Genomic DNA, 21,565 nt, shown 5'->3' on the forward strand with positions numbered 1-21,565 from the left:
CATTTCTCTGCCTGGGGTGATGATGACGACCCTTACTCGTTCCCTCTTTTGGGCTGACGAACCAACGGTTTGTATCGTCCAACGTTCGATCTCGTCAGGGTGGTTGTCCTCGTCTGGGAGGGTGAACTCGGCAATGAAGTTCGCCAAAGCCTACGCTTTAATTGCTATCCTGGGGTGGTATTCAATGTCGAACTAGCTAATCTCAATCGCCCACTGGACCATTCTTCCTGCTGCCTCGGGCTTGTTCATGGACTTTTTAATGGGTTGGTCTGTCATTACCAAGATGGGGTTCGCTTGGAAATACAGTCGCAGCTTGCACGAAGCTACTATCAATGCGAATGCAATCTTCTCAATTCTTGGGTACTTGGCTTCTGCCCCTTGGAAAGCTTGGCTAAAGTAGTAAACTGGGAGCCGTTTCCTGTCATCTTCTCGAATTAAGGCTGCTCTTACGGCTGTAACTGATACTGCCAGATACAAATACAGGTTTTTCCCTTCCTTGGACGGACTTAGGAGAGATGGATTGCTCTGGTAACGCTTAAGTTCTTGAAATTCTGCCTCACATTCGTAAATCTAGGCAAAGGCTTCCCCGAGGCTACTCCAAAGGCACACTTACTGGGGTTCAACTTCATTTGGTACTGTTTGAGTGTGGCAAATGTTTCCTTGAGGTCGTTTAGGTGAGCAAGCTCTTCTTTACTCTTGATGAGCATGTCATCCATATATACCTTCATATTTCTCTCGATCTGCTTACTGAACATTTTATTTACTAACCTCTGGTAGGTTGCTCCTGCATTTTCAATCTGAAGGGCATTACCTTATACAATAAAGCCCTTAGCTCGTGATAAAAGCAGTTTTCTCCTAGTCTTCTTCAGCCATCTTTATTTGATTGTATCCCAAGAATGCATCCATGAACGTCAGTAGTTTATGCCCTGCTATAGAATCCACTAGCTGGTCTATCTTGGGCAGAGGGAAACTGTCCTTTGAGCAAGCTTTATTTAGGTTCGTGAAATCCACGCACATTTTCCATTTCCCATTTGCCTTCTTCACTAGGACGACATTGGCGAGCCAATCTGGATAGTAGACTTCCCGAATGAAGCCTGCTGATAACAACTTATTGACTTCGTCTGTAATTGCTTGGTTCCATTCTGGAGCGAAGACCCGTCGTCTTTGTTGGACAGGCTTCTTCTCAGGGTCCACATTTAACCTGTGCTCAATGAATTTTGGGGATATGCCTGGCATATCCTCGTGACTCCATGTGAAGACGTCCATGTTCTCTTTAAAGAACCGGACGAGTTTCGTCCTCATTTCAAGACTCAAAGCCATCCCTATTCTGGTCATTCTTGTGGTTTCTCCTTTGACCAATTCTACTGTCTCTAAGGCTTCCACTTTATCTTCTCCCCTCTCCTCGATCATCCATGTATGGTTTTCTTTTGAAGCTAACACGGCCTGGTAGCACTCCCTGGTCAGTACTTGATCTCCCTTCACTTCGCCTACACCCTTTTTTGTCGAGAATTTCACCTTCAGGAAATACTTGGAAGTGGTAGCCTTCCAGCGGTTGAGTGTGGGCCTCTCAATAATCACATTGTATGAATATGGACAATCTACCACCAGGAAATCCAACTGACGGGTCAACTATTGTGGATAAGACCCCACTGTGACTGTTAGAGTCACTATGCCCTTGGGATACATCCTGTCTCCACTGAAGCTGACGAGGGGGGACTCAAAAGGGCGCAGCCTTTTTGGATCTAGCCTCAATTGTTGAAAGGCGGAGAAGTAAATGATATCCATGGAGCTGCCATTGTCCATAAGGATCCTCCTAGTGTTGAACCCTTCTATATTCAACATGATGAGCAAAGGGTCATCATGAGGTTGCTTCACTCCTCTGGCATCTTCTTTAGAGAAAAACATATCCCTGTCCGTTCGTCTCTGTTTTAAGGGGGTATCCTGTGGACGTTGTTCACCTGTCTCTGATACGACTTCTTGAGGGATTTGAACAACCCTACTGTGGATGGCCCACCTGTGATCGTCTTTATCTCCTCGATCACATTTGGTGGACGCTGGGTCGTGCGATCCTCGTCCTTTGGTGAGGCTTCACGATTGCCCTTGTCATCGTCCCTGATCCTATTGGGTTTTCCCTTCTTTACAAACCGCTATAGTTTCCCTTTTCGTATGAGCTCCTCTATTTGCTCCTTCAGGACTCTGCAATCCTCTATGTAATGGTCGTGATCCTTGTGGAAGCGGCAGTATTTCTTCCTATCACGTATGTTAGGTGACGAATGTAATGGCCTAGGCCATTTGAGGTAATGCTTATCTTTAATTTGCGCCAGGATCTTATCAACTGGCATAACTAAAGGAGTGAACTTCACCGTCCGATGAGTTTTCTCGTCTCTCCTTTTACCCTCGTTGTTAGTCTGACGATCTAAGTGCTCCCTTTTTTGTCCTCTCCGGTCATCCTCTTTCCTTCCTTTTTCACTGGTTTTCCCTTCATCTTTTATCGCGGCTAAAGAGTCTTCGGCGTTCATGTACTTATGTGCCTTTAGGAGCATCTCGGCCATCGTTTTTGGAGGATTCTTTACGAGTGAGACCACAAATTCCTTGGATTTCAATCCGGCTTTAAAGGTTGTGAGCTGCACCTTGTCATTGGCTTCGTCTACCTCCAAAGTCTCACGGGTAAAGCACTTCACGTACGACCTCAGGGTCTCCTTCTCTCATTGCTTGATGGTGAGTAAATGGTCTGCTGTCCTCCAACAAAGTGGCGTAGGAAGGAACTGGTCAACTGCTCTAAGCTATCGATTGACGATGAGGGTAGCTTCGTGAACCATTCCCTTGCAACTCCCTTGAGAGTAGTAGGGAAAGAGCGGCACAGTATTTCGTCAAGGGGTTGTTGGAGACCTGGTGTTGTCTTGAAAGTGTTGAGATGGTCCAAGGGATCTTTAAGCCCATCAAATTGTTCAAGCTAGGGCATGCGAAACTTTGACGGTACTGGGCATTCAAGAACTACTACCGTGAAGGAGGAATCTGTTGTCCTGACCATTCTGTCTAAGCTTCGATCTATTTTTTCTTTGATAGCGTTCCTTAGTTCCTCCATTTCCTTCTTCATTTCCCGAAGAAGCTCTGAGCTCGGTTCATCTGGAATGGCTAGCCTTTGATAGCTTTGTCTCTGGCTATCCCCCTCGTCTTCTTGATTGTCTCTAGACCGGTTGGCTTCATGCTGGAGCCGCTGCCTTATCTCCTGGTTTTGTCTGGTGAGTTCTTCCACGCTAGCTGTAAGTGCTTGGATTTGCAGGGCCAGTGTTGCAGGGTCTTGGTTGGACTCCATCTGAACTCAGAGAATGACTGGAACTATATTCTCGAACAATAGTACGAAAATATCGTTTCCCACAAACGGCGTCAAACTGATAATGTGTAGATCGTCAGTCAAGTTAGGTTGTCCAGATGGTGCAGGACCCTCATCACCACTCCTGCAAAATGGGATAAAGGCTTTCTTGAGAGTGGTCACTGGTGTGACGCCTACCACAACGTCTACGATGCCAAAGTTAGTATGTAGAAATCTTTTGAGAGAAAATGAAAAGTGCAAAAGTATTTTTTAGGGGTAAGGATTATGTACCTTTTATGCTCCTAATGTATGTGTATATAGTTTTGAGGTTTCTAGCCGTTGGGGCCTTTGATTGTGGTTTTAATGCTCTTCTTGTAATGCCTTAGGGCTTATTATTGTAGGTTTTGATGAGGCTCCAACAGTCTGACAGCTGGTTAGTAATTGTCCGAAGTATTGAATCTTCTTATTAATGACTTGCCTGCCCTCGTCCATGCCGCTTTATGAGTGGACGAAGGAGTATCATGAGCTCGTCCAAGGAGAGTGGTCTCGTCAGTCCTATCAACTACAAATATTTTAATGAATGGGTTGCATATATAATTAAGTCTTGGGATATAATTTATTAATAAAACCTAGAGTGTAATTATATTTATATAGTGGTATTAAATACAATTAATGGTAATTTTGGACTTGTCAAGAGTTGACAGATAAGCTCAAGGCTTATTGGAGCTAGAGTCTTATTTGTTTCCTTTTGGTCCCACTCCAAGCCACATACTAAAGCCAAATGGAATGGCCCAAAAAACTAGTCCAATTAGATAATCAGTTAGATATAAAGAGAGAAACACAAAGAATTTTGCAAGAGATGAAAATGGTGTATATGTGAGTGTAGGTCACTCTCTTATTCTCCCCTAAACACATACGTGTAAACTGATTGAGAGACTACACTTCTTGGGCATAAGTGAAATTAGAGTGAAGATTAAAAGTGTTCACAAGTACTTTTAATCTTTAGTTTTGAATTTCACTACACCAAGGTACGCTCTTTTGTTCTTGAATTCTGAAATTTATATAATACATGTTAACAATTGTGAATGAAGTAGATCTGTTAATTTTCAACTGGGTATATTTTGTATGCGATACAAACTATGTTTTTCCAACAATCACAGCCATGCCACATTGCCTTATTATTGTCAATATTGTCTAGTTAGCTAGCTAGGTGTATACAAATGTATTTTTTTTTTTCTTTACATTAAGCTGAATATATATTTGTACGATGTGTGTTGGGGGATTTGTAAATTCATGTAGCGTCAGAATTTTATATATATATATATATATGCGCGCGCGCGCGTAAAACTAAAATTTGTTTGTGGTGAGCGCTTCATGAATGAAGCAAATAATGTGGGGGCTACAATAGTAGCATCGTCGCAGTCACGAACTTTTTCTTGTTGAGTGAGGGCGATGTTAGACTGTTAGCGGTTTTGTATGAGCCTTGGAAATATATATGTGAAACTTTTAACTCTGACGGTGAAATATGTTGCTTTGAAATGATGGGAAAGGTTCCAAATGGGTACAAAACTCAATACATTGTAGCTTTTAACCTATATGAACTTGGGTTGGATTGATGGCTAGCCTAATAAACTGAGGCACGATTAGTTTTTTTTTTTAACTTTGATCATTCAAGAGTGAAAGCCGAAAAGTAGAATACCCCTCAACAAAAAAATAAAAGTTGATGTTACGCATCACCCATATGAAAGAAATGATAGATGGAAGTATATATGGAACTTTCCATGACTGAATAAAAAGTATAATCGTAGAAATTATTGTTCAAGGATTGAGTGGACACGAGAGTTTCAATGGAAGTAATTATTAGCAAGGTACTTCACGGAATACATGCTTGACATGATATTTCAAACCAGAAAAAAACAACTTACGTGACACAAAAAAGTATGATATATATAAAGTTAAAATGATTCTATCATGTAAAAAAAAAAAAAAGTTAGATTTTTGTTTCAGGTGATTTGCTTTTATTGATTTATTGTACTACGTCAATTATGCTCAAGGATTGATGAGTATATTGGCCTTACATTGGATAGAAAAATCCAAATTACTGTTTCTATGATTTGGGACCATAATTTTATTTTTTAGGGGGGACTTTACTGATTTTTTTATCTATAGTTTTTTAAAGCATCATTTATATATATATATATATATATATATATATATATATATATATATATATATATATATATATATAGTACAACTATATTTTTGTTCTTTTTATTTATTTAAAAAGAATAAACCATTGAAAGTAGGCTGCACCAAATGGTCCAAACCAATCCATCAATATCGTTCTATATGTATGACAGCCTTTAACCTCATATAACTTAAAATATAGAGCTTTAATGTACAAAAATAGATTAAAGTATACATTTGACTTTTATAATTTAGAGTTGTTTTTATCCATTTACATTTAACAATTTTTAATTTTAACTCTTTATGTTTGATTGAGTTTTCTAATTAATTGGCCCTTTATGAAAAATGAAAACTTTGAAACGTATGAAGTTAATATGATAAGGGAATCAAACATAAAGTATAAAAACAAAATTTTTTTATGTTAAGACCTAATAAAAAGAAAATAACCCCATGTGTACTTTAAAGGTTAAAACTTAAAAGTGTACCTTAGTAAAAAAAAATTAAGAGATTAAATATAAAGATAATATAGCCCTTTACGCAATTTGTGCCATGGATGTACTGCATGTGTGTTCCTGACTTTTGTTCCTCTCTTCAATTTACTATTTGTCTTTTTGATTTTTTCTCTAAATCTAACTATAGCTTGTTGGTCCAAGCCTACACATAAATGCATCTAAAAATAAACATAAATTTGATATACCCCTCTAAATATTTTCACACCAGATTTTTAAGAAGCCTTTTATCTAAAAAATTGTTGAGGGCCTTAATCTCTCGATATAAAATTTTAAATTTAAGTAGTGGAATTTTTTTTTTTGGGGTGGGGTGGGGTGGGGAGGGGCAGTACAATTGAATTTGAAATACAAGAAAATTAGAAGTGTGTGATAGATTCGATACAATAATTGAGCCATCTGTCTCCTCTCTTCTTGGTTTTTTTTTCCCGGCGTTTTGGACCATTGGTTGGATTTTTATTCTTAAATAGTAATGTCAATCATATACTAACTATTTAGTAACAAAACACGAGTGGTAACATTGTTTTGTGCGAAACTTATTGACTTGTAGATTATGATTAATCCTTGTGACTTTATATGTTTGTGGCTTGTAGGAATTTGAAGACGATTGATTGCAACTGTCTATTCAAGTTGGAGAAAAAGAAAGAAATTCAATTGCAACTGAGTGAATTTCTTGCAAAATTATGAGTTATGAGTAGGAATATTAATGAATCATGTTATTTATGAAAGTTTTCATATAAATAAATAAAATTTATTTAATTATTTATCAAGTGAGCCAAACTCAAGCTTAGATTTAAGCTTAACCATTAAACAAGCCAATCTTAATATAAAAATATCTTTGTGAAACAAAAAAATTTGTACGTATAAGGTTCAAGGTATATTTAATATAATTAATATGTTCATATATATACATGAATATAAATATATTTAGATGAACTTGGGACTAGAATATTATGTAACTTTATAATTCTCCAACCCAAAGAATATCTCATGAAACAAGTCATTACGATCATAAATAAAATAAGTTCATAAAATATTGAATTATTATTTGTAATTTATTGATATTACCTAATTATTACAATTTCATAAACAAACTACAATTGCTCATTCTAATTAACTCGAATGATATAACTTTAAGTACAATTTAGTTATTAATTATTAAAAATAAATTGTAAAGGGTAAAAAAATTCAGTTATGGTGTTTAGTACTATTATATATAGAAAAAAAAGAAAAAAAGAAAAAAAGAAGAAAAAAAAAAGTTAATCAAGCATCATGTGAACAAGCTTTCAAACTCATTCGACAAACCAAAAAAAAAAAAACCAATATTGAACATATAATCTAGCTAAGTAGTGATGAAATTAAGTTTGGATTGTGTTCGAAATATATACTTAAATCGATCAATCTTAAACTTTTAATATGTAGGTGGCTCATTTAGAGCCCTAATGCCAAGTGAGATATCTCTTCTTATGAGTTGTGAATGGTGGGAGGATAAGGTTGATGAAGACAAAAGCTTGAAGCTGTTACGGGAATATGGTGAAAAAGCATGTAGCTTGTAGGCCAGCCTCTCAAGCTTCCACTGCAATCATTGCAGATTTCTCTACTCGGCTTCAGCTTCTTCCCTAGCTAGCTTCTGATTCAACCTTTGATTTCCTAAGGCCTATAGCTAGAGTCATACAAGTCCAAGCCTTGGCTTATAAACATATATATGTGTAACCTATTCTTCTCTTTCACGAATATTTCTTGAAGTTGATACAGATCTTGCCACATATATACCAATGCTAGATATGGTGCAACTTGCAGGGACGGACCCACTAACCACCCGACCCCCCCCCCCCCCTTGATTTTTTGAAAAATTTAAATAGTATATAGGATGAACAAAAAATCTCCAATTCACTAATATCATAATTCAATAATTCATAACCAAAAAAATCTCATAGATAAAGAAATTCCCTTACGGGGGGTTACAACAATTTATATGACTTTTTAAATTGATTTATAAACTATGGGAAAGTAAATTACAATATTTATATTTTTTTCAAAAGATAAAATGCCAAAATTATTTTAGAAGCCAATATTGATGACGCAACATTGTCAACTCTTAATATTGATATTCCAATTTTTTAAAATCCTCAAACAAAGTTTTGAAAAATTTCATTAGTGTGATTTTCAGTTACATCCAAAAGTATAGGATTATCATATTGGTGAGTCGGTCAATATGATAAAATCAACATATTAATTCCAATTACCCAAAATCTAGAAATCTGAAGTCCTCTTCTTCTTCTTTTCTTCTTCTTTGAAAAAGGTTAAAATATCATGTTGTAACTTTCAACTTTTTTTGTTCATATTATATCATTCTTGACTTAAATATTTAGGTAATAAAATGCAATTTTTTGTCTACCATGAATTTTTTTTTAATAAACCATGTCACATGAAGTTTTTTTGGTTCATGCTTTGCCCCTCTAGATTCAAATCCTGATTCCGTTCCTGAGTGCAACACAATTGTCTTTTAAATGTGTATTGATCATGTTTGAACTTTGAACTCATTTTATCTTTTGACATCACATGAAACATTAATATATCAAGTTTCTAAGATGTTTGATGAGACCTGACAGAAAATTTTGACTGTCTTCTTGCTTCTTGGCCGATTCGAACGTAGCGATGGAGTTTGTGAACAAGAAAGGATGGGGGGATTGTCCTAGACTTGTTAAGTCAAACTTTTTGAGGCACCAAAGCAAGCGTCAATTACGAGAACAAAGTAGAAATGTTGCATGTAATTGTATAAAATAGACAATTTAGTGATGTTTTGCATGGTAATACTTGCGTAGTTTCACTTGCACAAGATTAGTAATCATGCATGTGATGTCATCGATCATGCCAGTACAATAAATTTATAAACAAAAACCAATAATCAACTCTAATTTATAGGGCGATGCAAGATTATCAACAAAAAAACAAAAAAGATTATCAAAAAAATTTATAGGGATGCAATTTTTCATTTTTGTTTACAATTCATTATTCCGTGTAAAAATCCATTTATTAATTTATGCTTTGTCAATTGCAGAACTTGTTTGCCTTTTATACTAATCATAGTCGTATGATTTTAGTTCTTACATGTGTGTACACACACACGTAGAATATATTAATGGGAGTATGAATGCGCTCACTAAAGAGAAATTGAGCGAGTCTCACTGTATTGGAAAGAAACAAAAACAAATAAACAAATATTTATTTCACTAAATATTGTGCGACTTCCTAATATATATATGTGGAATATGTTGATGGGTGCATGAATGCACTCACTAAAGAGAAATTAAGCAGGTCACACTATATTGGAAAGTAACAAAAGCAAACAAACAAATATTTCACTAAATGTTGTGTAACGTCCTAAAACAAGTTGATCAATTGTAATAATAAAACTCAACCTTATGCACTTGGGCACTCATGGACCCTAAATATACATTTGTTTTAAAATTGAAACACAATAATTTTTATTTAAGGAACATCATTTTGTACCATGGGAAGTAAAAAAAAGGGGACTCCTCCCTCTCTTTAGCACCTTAGACAGAACTGTTAGTATATAATAAGTAATTACACTATAATATGACGTACTCTCACTTAGATAATTATCCTCACTTGGTAGATGGTGTTGCTTCACCAATCTATAAAGAGAATTAATTAACTGTTAGAGCTAGTTATTTATTGAAGAGTTGTATCTCTTAAATAAAATACAACTCTTTTGGGCAACACACTTACAACTTTTGTTTCTAAAACTATAAAGTTATTGGGAAAAACCACACACTTCTTAGTGAGACCAAAGTATCACCAATATTGTCAACCAAGTGTGAATTTACCGATACAAGTGAGAGTTTACCAATACAAATGTAATAGATGTTAGCCCATAACAAATACCAAGGCTAAACTAGCAAGATATTCAATATGAAGTCTAAAGAAACAAAGTATCAAATGGCTGAGTTGGTCAGGCTCTCGCTTCCCTGCTTGCAAGGCTTGGGTTCGAGTCCTGCCAACGGCCTTTCGTTGGTGGACATCCTTAGTGAGGGGTGTTCTCAGCAATGAGGTGACCCTCACACGCGAAACAAATAATCAAAAAACTGCGGCGCCCTGTCCGGGGGTTTAATACAACCATAAGCGCCCCCATTTTTGTTTACCAAAAAAAAAAAAAAAAACACATAGAAGGCACGCATAATGCATACACAAGATTTACACGTTCCGGCACTAGGCCTACATCCATGGGTTGAGAACCCCAAACACCTTTGAGACACTTGCTTTATTGAGTTTGACTGACCATGGTAAATGGAAAAACAAAATCTCAAATACAATCCCTTATATCTCGCTGGTGTGTTTTCTTGGCTTTTGTGCATGTATATATATATATATATATATATATATATATATATATATATGTGCGCGCGCGCGCGCTGTAAATTCCAACACTTCAACCATTAGAAAGGCTTGACAACATGGGCCGAAAAGAGTAGAAACAAAGCCCTTAAGGCCTGGACCAAATGCGGCCCAAAAAATGCCAAGCCTCTAATCTCTTCTACTACCAGACCAACCTCAAATAAGGCGCTAAGGAGCATCGCATTGTAACTTGCCACTATTAATTCTTGCATCCCAAAAGGACAGTCCCAAAGCACATGGTTGACAATCTCTGCAGCATCCGAGCGTAGCACACACAAGTAATATGAGGAAATGCCACGGTCGAATAATCTAGCTCTTGTTGGCAGAATCCCATGACATTCTCTACATATAAAGGCTTTGATCTTGTTAGGCACAGGGACAGTACAGATACACAAGCTAGCCCCTACCAAAAAGCATGATCATCTTGCGGGTTTTTTGTTTTATTTTAATTTTTTATGTTGATACTGTTAACAAATGCTTGCTTGAGCTGGTAGGCACTTTACACGTTGAATGACCCCCCATTGTCCCTGTCCAAACCAACACATCCTTCTATTTCCCAATTCCCAGTACTCGAGTGATTATCCTTTAGAAAAAGTGCAGGGACATAACATAATGTCACAACATTTTCACACTACCCTTGTTTTCAGTTGTGATAACTTTTTTCTTTTTGAGAAGGAATTGTTGTGATAACTGGTAAGTTCCAATATAATATTTTCTTATTTTATTTTAACATATGATAGGTTGACACTTCCAACTGTAGAACAAATGCTGACATTTTGGTGTGGCAGTAAAACTACTCTATTCTTAACTTAATCATATTAACTTCAAAAAAGGGGGAGACTTCATCAATGAGGTTCGAGTTTCATGTATGTCGAGCTTGGTCAATAAGCTTACAAACAAATTGCAAACCTTGTCATCCACTCACCCTTTACCAATTCTCTATCTTGAGCCCATAATAATGACTTTTGTAGCTTTGACAATGCGCCACCCCCCCCCCCCCCCCCCACCCCCTCTCTTCTGGACAATTCAAATTGCAAGCCAGGAGCATTGGAACCATATCGTAATTGAAGGAGATGCAAAGTGCTGCTTAGACCACCTATTCCTCTGATGATGCACTACCTGACTGATCTATTAGTAACATTGTTGGTAGTATTCTATGTCTTAAGTCTTCCTTTGCTAGTTGTTGCTTTCGTTGGGTCAAAAGGGAGTGTAATTCAGCTGCACATGTTGCTGCAAAATTCACTCTCCATTCTAATGAGTCTTTATGTTGTAATAAAAACAATCTCCCCAGAGTTTTAGACTCTTGCCTGTATGAGAGACTGTATCTCTTCTATATATGTTGTAGTTTATCCCCAAAAAAAAATGACCCCAGCCCCGCCCCCATGGCAAAAAAAAAAAATCAAAATCACAATTCTCAGGTAACACTCCAAAGGAAGCACAAATAGAGCAGCTGTTACTCAAGTAATAGCAAATGCCATAGTTAACCCAAACACAGATGCATACATTTATTAGGCATGGAAACAAGCCATGTCCAATCAACATAACTACACTTCAGAAGCCTTATAATTTAGAACTATTTTATGCATTGACCTTCGGCTCCCATCCTGCAATTACGTGCTCTTTTGTAGGCCTGGTTTTCTGGAAAGACTCTCGAGAGAAAAGCAACTGCAAAATATGATCACAAAACATAACTGACGATTAGTTAACTGAAATAACTTCTAATGATCTACTGTTATTCAAACTAGCAGTTGCGCATGAGAAAATACAGGAGAGAGACTAGTTCCAGCTTCACTACTACAAAGTACAAAGTCGAATAATGTCACTCTATGCATGCACATTGAAAATCAATATTGTAATTTCAGAGTAGTCAGGGCCTAAAGTGTGTGCATCAATTATATGGGTCCACATCCGCATGCTGGATTTAAAAAAGGGGCAAAATAAAATTAAAATAGAAACATTACATGCATCATATATCTTAATGGATCTGAATACCGATCCACAAGATCTAATTTGGTTTGAAGTATTAACAATTTTCAAACCTTATCATTTTGCCAAATACAACGACTGAGCCATACTAAATATGTGAACCGTACAAAAATTATGACTGTATTTTACGTCACCTATCCCTTAAATCCACGATGCAGAATAAAAAGTGAAACAGCAATGAATATCTAGAAAACTTTAAAATATATATAAATTTCAATACACCTCTTCCATAAGCAGTAGTATTTATTACTGCTATTCTTAATGCTACAGCAGAATAAACATGCATTTCTTGTCACTAAAATGCCATACATTGTCATTAGCAACCGCTTCTAGTATTTAAAATTTTAAATATATGAAACCCCTTCTCATAATGAGAAACTTCTGTTGGGTGCATTGGCTGGTAGAAAATGCAGTTCCAGTTAAAAATCTTGGGTAGTTGTTATTCTAGGAGACATTCTTTGGATAGAAATTCAGATCTGTTTCTAATGTGGGTTCACATTTTGAAACCTATAACCAGGTAGCTCTCTTAGAAAGGAAAGATATTAATTGTTACAGGGCAGTAGAACAGGGTCAGGCTGGGTGAAACTATCTCCAAAATGGAGTACCTTACGGAGGTAACTTTCTACTGGACTGTGTATTTCCAATTCCATATTCGGTATATAAATTTTCAAACTCAACCACTTGATTCTCTGCACCTTTTTTTGATAAGTGAATTTCAACTTCCAATGCAGAATAAGTGAAGTGAGAGCTAGCTACCACAAGCATCATTGGCATATTATGAATTTTGGAGGTTTAATCTTCCACTGGACAAAGTCCTTCCAAATTATGGCATATTATGAGTTTTGGAGGTTTAATCTTCCACTGGACAAAGTCCTTCCAAATCATGATAAATTTCCAAATGCAATACTTGATGTTCTGCACCTCAACCTTTGATAAAGAATATTACAAACATAAACGTCACTAGCATATCATGAGCTACCTGTTATTACCTTTCACTGATTCGCCCTCAGATGCATTCTACTTAAATGGAACCATGTGAAAAGAAAAGGTGTCTAAGACAGATTAATAAACACAGTCCAAAGTATCTTTATCTCACCCTGCCTATCTTCCATTGAAGAATTTCCAGAAAAGTGATCCACTAAATCTTGCCCAGCAAAGAATACATCCAAATGCAATGGATGATTCATGGCCACAACAACATACTATATCCATATGACTACCACGCTACAATAACAATTATTGATACTACTATAGTAATCCTAGACCAAAGTCCAAGCATAGGATGACTACAAAAACAACAGTAACAAACACAATGCCTTTTGTGGGGGGGGTTTATTAGTTTCCACACTTCATCATACCGATATCTGCTATTTATCGAGGCACGCATGCCAAAAAGCCATCTGATTGTTTAACACAAAAAACGAAAAAAAAAACTGCGCCCAGTACACAACAACGTATAAAAATTATATACCTCCTTGTATTTGTGGAAATGAGTTAAGCTTGCAGGCACGGTCCACTTCTTGAAATGACCAAGAGCAACATCGAGATGGTACAGCTTTGGTGCCAAACTCAAATCAACAGAAGTTATCTTCTCTCCAGCAATATACGGCCCCTGATTCCATCTCCAACTTATCAGCATACATTTCCAAAGCAAAAACGAAGTAAAACTAATAACTCTTACAAGTGTTTTCCTTAAATGTAAACACACATACATGTGCCTTAAGGTGTTCATCCAATGCCTTCAATTCATCAAGCAAAGCCTGCTCGGATCCGTCACTGGGGTCCTTGCTCTTCAAGAACTTAAAGAAGGCCCCAAAAATCTTAGATCCCCTGCAAGCTCACCATAAAAGGAGGGTAGAAATTTAGAAATATTTACAAAAGGATAACAACCCAGACTGCAAATCAATGAAGGTCCTTTTCAGTGAGACCATTTAGAAAATAATAAACACATTAAATTAAATGATAAGAGGTCGATAACAAATTCTGACCAAAAAAACAATGAACTTCATGTAAAACAAAAAAAAATTTCCTGCTGCAAAATAAAAGGACGTCATAAATATTAATAAGATTTTATAAAAATATATTCCCAAATAAACCTTGCAGTAAACCTTAGTTATCATGTGCTTAGTTATCACATGTTCGCTAGACCCAACACACATTTATTAAAATTAGGAATAGTTACATTTGTGCACTTAACTCTTATTTGTTAAAATGAGGGTTAATTACACTTTTCCCCTTGTGATTTGGGTCAGATCCAATCTGCAAACAGTAAACTTGTGCTTTAAAAAGTCCCACTTTACCCATATAAGTTTTAATTTCATGAATTTATATCGTAATGAGATTGCTATTTTGTTTTTGGGTTTACCTTGAAAAAACGTGATTTAAACAGGCAACTTTTTAATTATTTTGGGCTCATATTTCTTAGGGAGTTAGACTTATTTGTTTTGTGTGTAAAGTGCAACTTTTTAAACCTAAGGGTGCCTAAATGAATTTGGTCCAACACAAAGGTAGGTAAAATGTAGTTGTCCTTGAAATTAACTATAAATCAAAGAACAAGGGACTGTAAAGTCTAAAGTATATTAATATGGCGTAAACAAAAAGTATATTAATATAGTTACAACATCCACCACATTTAAAAACAAATGGATAGCATCACTGCATGCCTCTTGATGCGATAATAATTCCGCAAGTACTTATGCTTATTGGGTGTAGGGGCACAGGCCGGGATTGGGATAGTTTCATACACAGCTAATTCTGTCATGTATAGAAAATAAAAAATAAAAAACAAATGGATAACCCAAGCCTTGGACTTTCCGCACCCTATGCGTATCAAGAGAACCATCTGATACCTAAAATACAAAATCCAAACTCACAGAGTCAGAGAAAAGAGAGTGAGGAACATACACAGAGGCAAATTCAGGAGGAGGAGCAAGAGAAGGTTCAGGGTGCTTTTCCTCAAGAATTCCAACAAGAACATCAGAGTCAGACACCCATTTGTCATCAAACTTCACCACAGGGACCTTCCCTTCTGGATTCACCTCCAAAAACCTATCCAAACAATCATCATCATCACCACCACCAAAAAAAATGACAAACCCATCTGCCCAAACACTTAAACAACACCAAAAAACATGTTTTTTTTTTCTTTAAATAAAGGCACAGGCTTTGTGATTACCATTGGGGTTTTTCAGAGAGATTGATGAGGTGCACCTTGTGTGGGACTTTCTTCTCCTCCAAAGTTAGGAGAACCCTTTGTGTAAATGGACCTGAAACCAAAAGCACACCCCAGATTATAACACAAACAAATTAAGATTTTCAATCAAAACCCAGAAACGAAGTAATCAGAGAGAAAAAAATAAATGTGATCGTACAGTCTCCAAGAACATCAGGAGCACCAACAGCAGCTTTGGCAGCGACCTCATAAGCCATCTTGTTACAGAGACTTCACAGATAGTATTTTACTGGAATGGAATGTAGAAACTGAGATATCAGCTATGGGATTGTGAAGGATTTGATTATATTAATAGCGTTGTGTGTTGGGGATAGAATGGTATTTTTTATAATTTCATGAAAGTTAGCTGGATGATCCTAATAATTACTACTATGACTCGGGACTAGGATGCCCAGTCTCGTACTAGAAAGTTCTTGTCTTTTTTTTTTCTTTTTTAATTTATGGAAAGAAAGTTATTTTCTTTAAAATTTTAAATCCTATCAAAAAAATTAAAGAATGGGAATTGGTTCTTACATCAGATATATGATATAATATGACCCTGATTTTTCATGGGAATCCTTATTGATAAAAGATAGCTTGAAAGTTAAGCTGCTTTTCTTATCTAAAATAATAATAATAAAATTAAAAATTTACAAAAAAACAAGGGGGTTAAACTGCTTTCTTTGAACGTACAACTCTACTACCATGAATCTGGTCATAAAGGTGGTCAAATTCGTGATGCATAGTGATTTAGGACATGTCTTTTGTTTATTTATTTATCTATTTTTGGTAACGGACATGTCTTTTATTAGTCCATCTTTCCATTTTTTTTTTTGAATCACTAGTGAAAATAAAGTAGATTTTAAACTAAAATAGATGAGTGTATACTTATCGGATTTTATTATTATTATTATTTTTTTAGAAACATTATTTTATTTTTCTTTATTTAACATTTTAATATCAACCATATTATTTAAAATAATACTACAGTTATAAATTATTTTATAACATTTTTACAAATCATTGATATGACTAATTTTTTATTAGTTTTTATTTAAATTCATTATTAATATCACTTTATCATTTGTCAATAACCACTCACCATATTAACATTTTGTAAAAAAAATTATATCTCTAACATTACTCTATTATTTATATATTTTTTATATTTCTTGTATTCTCATCTATATTACTAAAGTTTAATTTTAATTTACTCAATAATAGGGACAAAATGTGTATCTTAAAAACAAATTCTTTAAAAGAGTAATTAAGATCCATCAAAAGTCTTGTAGCTTATTTAATAATATATTTTTGTATATTTTAAAAAATCTAAAATTCAAATCATCATTTTCCTACTATAATTATCGAATTATCAAAGAAAAAAAAAACCTAATACGAGTCATCTTATTTGAAAACTTAAAAAATATATATTTAATATTTACTTGCCTAATTGATAAGTTTTGAATATATGTCATTAGACTCGATATGTCTTTTTTATTTGGTTAAAAACAGAATAGCATAAAACAACTAAAAAGAAACAAAAGATTACAGTACAAGTACAACGCCCGATTAAATACAACCGATTGAGGTTAGTCTCATGACAATCTAACATGTCCACAAGCCAACTATCAAAATAGCTAAAATCTATGGATATGTCATTTGTGATGTCGCTCAATCACCCACTCCACCCGGCACCCCAAAAAAAAAAAAAAAGATGTCATGGTGGTGCTTTATGTCCTAATCCCACAATCGGAAACGGTCAGGATTTATAGGAGTCATGTAAAAAAAGCAACTTCAATTCAATGCAAAGTAATGGTCATGGTCCATGCAATTATTGGAATTATCTCACTGTCAACTTGTCCAATAGAATGGGTTCATTTTGTCTACATTTTCTATCTTAAACTCTATCTATCACATATTCTTTCTCTTTCCTCCCTAAATTGTCAAAAGCGTAATGACTTTTACTTTTGAGCTTGAGAGTGACCCATCAATGATTTTCTACTTTTGCTAAAGTTCCTTCTTTCTTTTTTCTTTTTTTCTCTCTCTTTTTTTTTCTTGGCAATTGCTAAAGTAGGAATATTCCCCCGATGCACCAAAAAACTTTGTATGGCAAGATGATATTTTGGCATATTCTCAAAATTAATAGACTATATCTTAAAATTTTGGAAATTTTGATTTTACATCTTTCAAAATTTAATAATTTTAGATTGGGACCCGTAAGGTTACCCATCATTAGTGAGATTGGTAGGTGGCAATTAAGTTTAGAGTTAGCGTGTTTAGGGTCAAAATTAGTATTTCAATTTTCAAATCATGATTTTTTTTTTTTGGGTTCCTCAAAAAAAATCATGATTTTTTATGTTTAATAAAAGTTTCTAGTCTGCTTTTTGGTCCAATAAACATGATTTTTTGTGTGTTGCTGCAATGGACACCTTGGGCAGCAATTTCAAATTGCAACAAAATGCAATATAAAACCACAATTTTTTCATATGACATAGTTCTAGAAAACTAAACCAAATTCACTCTAAAACTACATAAATTTTTTTTTACCCTCTCTCTCTCAAAGCTATATTGCTAAGATCTAGAGCTGAGATACTAGATTATGGACTTCAGAGTGATTTTGAACCATTACTTTCCTATTGCAATTAAAAATGAAAATTAGAGAACTCGCAACTATAATAAAATGATACCAGTAACAAACTCAACCTTGTCCAAACAACGATTATACAAAACAAAGCAAAATAAATACTAATAATAAATAAGTTGTGTCTAGTGGCGGAGCTAGGATTTTAGTCTAGAGGGGGCAAAATTAAAAGATGATATTAAAAGTGAAATTTATCTAAAAAACATTAATCAACAATAATAACAAAATAAATAAACAATTGTACGCAAATATGAATATATTTCATATTATTAAAATAAATAAATAAAAACAACCAATTCATAACTACTAAAAAATTTACAAATTGATGGAGTAAAAATATGATTAGTGTTACTTAAAAAATATAATGAATAAATGTTTGAAATTATTTTTTGTAATTGGTGGCATGCCAATTTGTAAGACATAAGTAGTAAAATTTGTAATATCTCTAGCATCATTCAAAGATAAAATGCTGTGAAAAGTATCATAAATAGTAAAAATTATGTAAATAATGATATAAAAAAATTTAAAAAAAATAGTGAAATAGGTGGTTTGGTCACTTTTAAGTTTCAACAAGTAGAAGGTTTCCCCCCCCCCCCTCCATGTGACTACTAATGAAAAAAAAAAAAAAAAAAAGGAGTTAGGGGGGGCAGGTGCCCCCTCGCCCCCCTCTGGCTCCACCAGTGTGTCTAGTGGACAAAACTCTCACTTTTGCAGAATCTAGGAGAGATCATAGTAAGCAACTTTTCCCCAGGTTTTTGTAGAGACTAAGGGTTCGTTTGGATATAGCTGAAAACTAAAAAACACTATAGCAAAATAATTTTTTAATGTGTGAAAAACACTATTCACGCCTAACATTACTATTCATTGGCCTAAAATCACTATTCATAGCCAATGAACAGTGACCGGTGCACGTCCAGAAGAAAAAAAAGAAAAAAAAAGAGGCGTGAAATTACAAAACGCAGACGTGGGTAGAAATAATTTCTACCCAAATGTACACTAATTCCCATATATAACATGAACTAAAATTTCTGTGTTAGAGTCATCTGTTTTAGCTTATTGTGAAAGTAAGGAGTCATTTACTGCTGTTTCCATTAAATATGGAACTACAAATAATCTTGGGGACCCTTTTCCCAAAGCATTTACTTCTATTTCCATTATATCTATTATCTAAGTATCTAACCCCGCTCACATCAAAGTCGCCCAATAATTTACAATTCATAAACAAAGGCAAAATAAAATAACTCCAAACTTAGAGATGTAAATTGCAATTTAATCATTTTTTTTTTTTTTGAGAAACACAATTTAATAATGTTAATATCCATACCTGCCATTCATTTTCAAATAGAGCCTTTGGGTTTGGCAGGTACCAAATGGCCCAAGTAGAATTTTAGTTGGAGGGAGAATGGGAGATAATAACCTGAAAAATGACCCATGTGGTTTGAAATAGTAAATGCATATCACATGCACTTAAAAATTAAAATATACATGAAACTTGTAGAAATTTAATATTTGCAAATTAATTTAACCCCCGAATTTCAAGTGCAAAGCTTTACCAAGTAAAAATCCCCGCCCAAAACTAGTGTAAATCCGTATAGACTCTATCTAAACTAAACACAAAATAACCTGAACATATTGAATGGGCCCTAAAAGCCCAAAGACATTGGTGTGAACTTTGAAAGATCAAGGATCAATCAAGTTAATATTTATAATCCACAATATTTTCATAACAAACTATAAGTAGTAAGTTTTTTTTTTTTTTTAGGAAACACACTGAAACTATTATTATAACCACATCACAATACATATACATCCTGGATAACAGCTCACTGAATATAGCAAGGAATCTCTTCGCTCCATATTACATCATTGACAAGATTTTGAACTTGTCTTGCTAAAATATGAGTTGACTTATTGCCAATCCTGCATACATGAGAAAAATTAACAACACCAATTTTAGCACTTAACTCATGAATGTCTTCCACAATAGCATCAACAGAAGTGGGTGGCAGTGTAAACCGCTTAAGAGCATTAGAAATTATTAAAGAATCACCTTCCAACACTACACCTCGCAGCCCCAAATGCTGTGGCAGCAACAGACCAGCCTCATAAGCTTTAACTTCAATCTTGAGTGACCCCAATGAAGCTTAAATTTTTCTACACAAAGCTGCCTTCAATCTGCCTGCATTATCTCTTATTTCAACACCAATTCCAGCTTGCTTCTTTGATGTTAAAAGAGCCCCATTTACATTGATTTTAAATAAACTTGCTGGAGGAGGATACCAGACCGTGAGCAGAGGCTCTTGTTGTACATCAGGTAGGGGCTGACTCGATCTGATGTAGCAGGAAAACATGAGTCCACTGCAGACCAGTACACCTGAAGGAAATTTGCTATCCAAAGAGCAATGGCCGGACTTGATTTGCCTTCACCACCATAAAGAACTTCATTTCTGTTACTCCAAAGAGCCCAAACAGTTGTTACAAGCTGTGAACATTTTTCCTCTGTGCTTGCATTAGTCATTCATAACAAACCATAACAAGTCCATAAAAGAATCAAGATGAACATCCAAAGGCATTAGCTGTAATTTTGAAGCAGCCCAGGTGTCTTGTGCTTTCGGACAGCCCCAAAAAATGTGACCAGTCGTCTCAGCCTCATCATGACAGCAAACACACATGTCTTCTGCAATCACATTACGTCTTCTTAACTTAGCTTTAGTCGGTAAGTTGTTATTGGTTCTAATTTGAATTTATAATTTAAATTACTTTTTTACCTACTCATAACAACCTACCACTTAAAATTTATTAAGAAAATGTTGTGCATATAGTATTTCTCTAATTATAATTAAGGCGAAGTTTTGAGACAACTGCATGGTACAAGTTGGGCCCAAAAGCCTACTTCAGAAATAAATTGGGCCTTGGTCACTCAGCCCTGTTAGAGAAATCTAATCTAACAAAAAAACTAAAGCCGACAAAAAGCTATTACTACTGAAACAATAAGGCCCATAAATAAATATCCATAATGGGTCACAAAAAGTTGTCGGCCCATCAGCCACCAAAGAATTCCCTAGGGTTAAATATGATACAATCAGACAACTCTAGTTTTGACCAAAAAAGGCTAAAAAAGGAAAAGAGAAACGAAAACCTAGTATAGTAAAAAAGCTAGTTCATGTCGGAGATGGAGGTGTACCGAATTTTGTAAACGCGAAGTTTCGCTATTTCCACTCCATTTGGCCCTACAATTTGTTAGGAAAAAGTCTTAAGTGGATGATGCTGAATTGTAATGTAGTACGAAATTGTTGGAGTTT

General features: G+C 35.1%; 1 protein-coding gene across 1 annotated transcript; it reads right to left on the reverse strand.

Annotated features, from left to right (window-relative positions):
* Positions 1-11,857: 11,857 nt before the first annotated feature.
* LOC142640487 (glutathione S-transferase DHAR2-like) lies at positions 11,858-16,200 on the reverse strand. Its single transcript, XM_075814612.1, has 6 exons — positions 15,783-16,200; positions 15,587-15,677; positions 15,316-15,459; positions 14,124-14,241; positions 13,883-14,023; positions 11,858-12,090 (listed from the first exon to the last, which is right to left on the reverse strand). The coding sequence occupies exons 1-6, from the start codon at positions 15,838-15,840 to the stop codon at positions 12,004-12,006; spliced, it is 639 nt and encodes a 212-aa protein (XP_075670727.1). The 5' UTR covers positions 15,841-16,200; the 3' UTR covers positions 11,858-12,003.
* Between the last annotated feature and the right edge of the window lie 5,365 nt (positions 16,201-21,565).

The sequence above is a fragment of the Castanea sativa genome, chromosome 6 (assembly GCF_040712315.1).
Source record: "Castanea sativa cultivar Marrone di Chiusa Pesio chromosome 6, ASM4071231v1".
NCBI lineage: Eukaryota > Viridiplantae > Streptophyta > Magnoliopsida > Fagales > Fagaceae > Castanea > Castanea sativa.

Excerpts from the sequence above, each read along its gene's own strand:
- LOC142640487 (XM_075814612.1), bottom strand. The coding sequence starts at position 15,840 with ATGGCTTATGAGGTCGCTGCCAAAGCTGCTGTTGGTGCTCCTGATGTT. Across the intron at positions 14,242-15,315 it reads CCTCCTGAATTTGCCTCTGT|GGGATCTAAGATTTTTGGGG; the intron begins GTATGTTCCTCA and ends GTGAGCTTGCAG. Across the intron at positions 14,024-14,123 it reads ATGAACACCTTAAGGCACAT|GGGCCGTATATTGCTGGAGA; the intron begins GTATGTGTGTTT and ends AGATGGAATCAG.